The sequence below is a fragment of the Pungitius pungitius genome, chromosome 15, assembly GCF_949316345.1.
Source record: "Pungitius pungitius chromosome 15, fPunPun2.1, whole genome shotgun sequence".
NCBI classification, from domain to species: Eukaryota; Metazoa; Chordata; class Actinopteri; order Perciformes; family Gasterosteidae; genus Pungitius; species Pungitius pungitius.
The window spans coordinates 10,137,753-10,143,752 of NC_084914.1; the positions used below are offsets into that span (position 1 = coordinate 10,137,753).

A 6,000-nucleotide genomic window follows, 5' to 3' on the forward strand; every position below is an offset into this window, starting at 1 on the left:
AGGTTATTTTGTAAAGTAGGAAATCTGTAAGTAACTCCGATACTTCCGTGATTGTGAAGACACGGTGCTGCATTCACGTCAGATGGGAAGGTTAGTTAAAGCGACGACCCTCCGAGTGAATACTTTTTTGATGCTGTGGTTCGTCTGTTATAAATGTCCACCATAACCCCCGAAGCTTTCATAAACAAAAATATAGATGCTAGCTTTGGTTACTTTTATAATGGGACTGGGCCTTCAGACACTTGAATTTAGAGGGAAATAAATTTACACAGTGTCCACATGGTTAAATACAGCATATTAACGGTATTTTGGAATATGTTGTTTCAAACTTTGTTTTGAAGAAGATCTGGCCTTCTTGTGTTTGCTGTAAATATGTATTTTCCATTTGAAGGTGTAACGTTAAATCGATAATCGGTTTCTATGGAGAGGGAGTTGTGCATTTTCCCAACTTAGTGAACGCAACTCACATTGTCGCTTAAAGATGACGTCAACCAACCATTAAGGAACTGTCTGGCTAGATTTTTCAGTTGTATGATACAATAACAAATTCCTACACAACTAAAATAAAGACACGATACCAACAACAGCCATGTCTGTGAATTATGCTGCTGGCCTTTCACCGTACGCAGACAAAGGGATTTGTGGACTTCCCGAGGTAAATTAAATCGACTGTGAGCTAACGTTATTAGCTTCTTTTCACCGGCTAGGTGAAAAGAAGCTAATAACGTAACCCAGCAGGTTAGCCATGCTTTTGCCTGCTTCATTTTCAGTCTTTAGGATGTTATATTGAACACAACAAAAATACATTTAAATGGCAATACATCGACATGACGTTTACTTCAAGATAATTAAAGGTTGTGCTATACGTTGTCCGAGGAAAAAACGACGAGAGCCCCCGTAACGTTTAAGCATAATGGTCTTTGTTTAAAAAATAAAAAAGGTCCATGTTGTACGTTCATTATAAACCATCAACGTTAGCTCATGTGCAGTCAATGTTCATAGCTGAACTGTACCAGGTGGTGGCTCAGCTAGCACTGCATCGTATTGTTTATTGTGTATGTTAAATGCTAAAAGCCATGTGCTGGATAGTTGGGTATTATTTCAGACAGAATGTGGTATTTCAGAATCAGCCAGCTGTTTTAAGCAGATGTGTCCTGCTCTGTGGCTCTGTGGCAGGTGTTTGACAGCCCTGAGGAGCTGAAGGCGAAAGTGGAGACACTCGCCCAGTTGATAAAAGAATCTCAATACTTGGTTGTCCACTCTGGAGCAGGAATCAGCACCTCAACAGGCATCCCTGACTTCAGGTGAGGCCTCCACTGACTTTTTGATTCTATTTCCCCTTTTCCCCAACAATAATCTTTCCTTAGTAAAGTTTGGGTTTCCCTTTCATAAAATACCAACTTTTTACATGAATGGTCTGGAATACCAGCAAACCTTTGTTTAGGTTTATCCAAACTATTTTTCCTATGTATATCTGTTATGTATGTCATGTTGTTTCTCAAGAACGCAACATCTTAGGATGTTCATTTGAAGATAATCAGTTAATATCTTCAAATTTGGCTCAAACGTCCAGTTGTCTTCCAGAATAAACTAATTCAAATTTGGAGGTCAAAGACCGTGGTCCCAGAAACCCCACATCCATCCCATCCTTTTTAGTAATTTTAGTTATGTAAAAATGAATGATTGATTTCATATCATTGCGATAATGTGGAAAATGACCGGCCTTGTGGCATCTAATGCAAATACTGTAATCAAATGAACTGCATAATCAATTAAGCCAGGCCACAAATGATTATTTGGCTTAAAACATTTTATTTTTAGATTCTTTTTCCATTTCATTCATTTCTTGCTTTCTCTTGAAGTTCCACTACTTGGACAGATGAGGGCAGTACTTGTTAATTATTCTTGAATACATACAGCCTTTTGTAAAAACATATTAAACGCATTTTAGTAACTTCTGGCTCTTTTTCCATCATATTGCAAGAAAGTACTATGATACTGTGCAAACAAATATTTTGCCATAATAGCTTAGTTGCAGCAAATAGGATGGAGAAACTTTTACTCATCCATTTAATTCATTCTAGTGTGAATATCAGCTACTCACAAGTGAGAGTTCACATATACATTTGTAAACGTAGCTCTGACAAATAGATATTTGATCCGTCCGGCAGAGTCAATCTTTGAAAGCAATATTATTAAAGCTGAGGTTTGTCCACATCAGGCACACTTAACATAAATTATATTCCTTGCTGCCGTGCACACACACTAACACACACACGTACACACACACACACACACATTCCCCACCGGAAATCCAGCCCCTCGGGATCAATATCGACGACATTTATCTTACAGACACCCGCTTAATAGGTCAACCGTGACTTTTCTGTCCTGCAGCATGCTTTTGTGGCAATGGCAATTTTTGTCTCCTCTATGTCCGGTGGGCTCAAACGTGAAGTATTTTACAGCATGTTGCCAATTCTGTACAAACTTTGCAAAAACTCCTCTTAGATTTTTGATACTCAACCATGAATACATACCTTTCATCCCCAAACCAAATAGAGACACAACATTCCCCCACTCCCCCCTCTCTATTACAAGCTGTCCAATCAGGTTGTCTCTTCATCACTATGTTCTCTTTCAGGGGTCCAAAAGGTGTGTGGACGTTAGAAGAAAAGGGGGAGTCACCTCACTTTGACACCACGTTTGAAGATGCCCGACCCAGCGTGACTCACATGGCTCTTCTGGGACTGCAGAGGGCCGGCTGCCTCAAGTATCTAATCAGCCAGAATGTGGACGGCCTACATGTGCGATCAGGCTTCCCCAGGTAACCCCGTTTTTTTCTGTGAGTGAATCTACCAAGAAAATACTGGAAATCTATTTATTACAAAGGACTATTTTATAAGTGATATAAATTATTCAGATAAATCATTTTGCTTATTAACCCATTTGAAAATCCCAAGAATCTAACTTTTAACTCGGCACATGAACCCAGGCTGTTATGCATATGTTTTCCCTGGAAGCTCTTCCTTCTTCTACACTCCCATCAGTCAGGGTTTCTTGGTTGAGGCCAGAAAGCAAAACAGCGGTTCTCTGAGGAAATTATTAAGGGCAGCAGACAGACTAGTAAAGCAAACTGTCAAAAATAAAAGCCAATTACAATGCAGACATTACATTACATGTCTTTAAGACCTCCGAATATTAATCAAGACGGCCGAAACAATCTGTTGGAGGGACTTACAATATTTTCTTTTTAATCCTCCAGGGATGTGTTATCAGAGCTCCATGGAAACATGTTTGTGGAAGAGTGTGAAAAGTGTGGCAGGTATGTGCGCGCACACACACACACACACACACACATATATACTGTATATACTGATGTTGAAACTCTGCAATATTTCCCATCTTTCACTGACGTTCATCTTTGATTGGCACCTCACTTACACTCACTCACACGGCTGCAATCCAACGTCTAAGACGTGACGGCGGGAGGGAAGCGCCCACCGTCCGTCCCGCCTCGTGTCAAAGAGCAAAGCAGCTGGTGTGCTGACCACGTGTTACAAATGGAACAGCCCAGCGGGATAATGCATCGCACGTTGCTCGTTATCTTAAAAGGGTTCCAGGATTACGACGGTGACGTTAATTTCACTCAAGGAAGCTGCTGTGTTCATATCTCCTCCAAGGAGATCCATTTATGCGATGCAGTGAAAAATGCCACTGAGTCTTCATGATCGCTTGTGTGCTTTCAAGATTGAAACGTTACTAATGGAAAGCTGCTCGGACGGAGATGTAACCTGTAGGTTGTTTTTCTAGGCAGTATGTCAGAGAAAAAGCCATCGGTGTGATGGGACTGAAACCGACGGGGCGTCACTGCGACGTGGTGCGATCCAGGGGACTCCGAGCCTGCAGGTCCGCATGCTTCCACTGCCCTTTTCAAATATCCAAGCATAAACTGTGATCCAGTTATTATTATACCAGAGTATTCTTTTTTTTAAATGTTTTAAAAACTAAAACAGAGGAAAGCTGATCAGCACTATACTGGACTGGGAGGATGCTCTTCCCGACAAAGACCTGAACAGAGCGGAGGAGGCCAGCCGGTGAGCAGCAGCTGTGCTTTCAGTGTTTCTGTCGATGTTTCCCTGCATCCGTCGACCCCGACGAGGTTTTTATTGTACGCAGTGACATAAGAGGAGCCAAATCTTCAATGGCTTGTCGGATCGCATGTTTTCAGATCCAGCCAGCCAACAAAACTCTTTCACAGCTACACAAATGTATGAGCACATGCACTTATAAAGGGAGTTTTTTCATGATGTGTCCCCTTTTTAAACAATAGCAAAACATGTTGTTATTTTCAGTGCTTGATAATTGTGATTTGATCACTACATATTCTAATTTTCATGCTAAAATTATTACGGCGGGGGTTTCTCATCAGCACCACAGTATTTAATGAGGATTTATCATTACAGGCCAGGTTGTTATTTTGATGATTTGTAAATCTCTACTACCACGTTTTTCTCACTCCCAAAGATGTCTACTAACATTGCAAAGTGAGCTAATCCCGTCATTTAAGTGCTCATTGGTCTTCTGTCTCCCCCCCAGACGGGCCGACCTGGCGCTGACGCTCGGCACCTCCCTGCAGATCAAACCCAGTGGAGACCTTCCACTCCTCACCAAGCGCAAGGGAGGGAAACTCGCCATCGTCAACCTGCAGCCCACGAAACACGTCAGTCTCAATACTGCGCCGCCACCCGGCTCGTATGCGTTGAAACATGAGATGGCTCTGCAAATGAACAAGTCAAAGGCAGCATTGTGTTCAAATTCTGCTCATGTGCTCTAGTAAACATCGCCAGGTCAACTGTTTCACTGTCATAATTTTCTGTTTTGCAGGACAAGCACGCGCACCTGCGTATCCATAGTTACGTGGACGATGTCATGAAACAGCTGATGGAGCTGCTGGGATTAGACATCCCGAAGTGGGAGGGACCGACGCTCTGCGAGACCTCCAAAGCCACCGCCACCGACGTCACACCGCCGCGTGCCGTTCCAGAGAAGAAGGTGAAAAGCGAGCCGACAAAGGAAGGCAGGAAAAGAGACACGACGGCACTAACGGACGACGGGGGCGTCAAGGAGGAGACGGGCTCGGTGAAGAGGGAGAGAGCGGACTCCCCAGTCGAGTTGAAAGAAGAGAAATAACCTCAGGTCGAACTACAGGACACAAACCCGTCCAAAGATAGGCTTCACAGCAAAAGGGTCCAGGTTTGATCAGTTTGCGAGTACAAAGGTTGTTTTCATAAGACTCTCATAAGACTCTGGTTACCACAGTGGTTCTGTCTTCTCACAACCTCCATCCAGCCACCGAGCACGGGGACATGAAACATATCATAGATGACCACCCCATGAAGTTAACTACGTGACCAATGGGATGACTTCTCATTAGGTGGATGTTTGAGTGGAGTTTTATTTTGAATTTTAGTTGAAAAACAAGTCTTAAAGGTGAATGTGCCAATACACAGGCAAACCAGGGGCTTTATTCGATCCAGTCTTTAACTGACGAGACATCAGGATGAGATCTGGAGCACACAGTTAGAAATACAAAAGGTGTGTATGGTTGTTGTGTTTGTATTTATAACCATGCACTCCAGATCCCATCCCTACAGATCCAGATGTTAAATACACCATCAATACTTCAAAAAAGAAAAGCCAATAAGTTAGCATCCACGTCGGATTGATTATTAGTCTCATACAGCTGTAAGACACACATGTCCTTGCTCATTTTGTGAATGAATTCCTTCCTCTGGCACGATTTGTAAATCCAACTGCTTGTTTTGTACATGAATGGATCACCTGCTGCTATGAACGGACCATAATCACATTTTACGTTTTACGAACGTTTTTTTATATCAAGAAAAGTAAAATATTGTATTCTGAGGAAAGTTTTTTTACATATATATGATTTTTGGCAATAAACACAAAAAGTTCCTGGTTAGTTCCTGGTGGTGT

At 42.2% G+C, this 6,000-nt stretch overlaps 1 protein-coding gene across 1 annotated transcript; it reads left to right on the plus strand.

The window, feature by feature from the left end:
- The first annotated feature begins 464 nt into the window (after window positions 1-464).
- Window positions 465-5,986, plus strand: sirt6 (sirtuin 6). The gene is made up of 8 exons (XM_037459591.2): window positions 465-655; window positions 1,177-1,304; window positions 2,645-2,827; window positions 3,266-3,325; window positions 3,814-3,909; window positions 4,017-4,097; window positions 4,600-4,723; window positions 4,888-5,986. The coding sequence occupies exons 1-8, from the start codon at window positions 590-592 to the stop codon at window positions 5,191-5,193; spliced, it is 1,044 nt and encodes a 347-aa protein (XP_037315488.1). The 5' UTR covers window positions 465-589; the 3' UTR covers window positions 5,194-5,986.
- The last annotated feature ends 14 nt before the right edge of the window (window positions 5,987-6,000 follow it).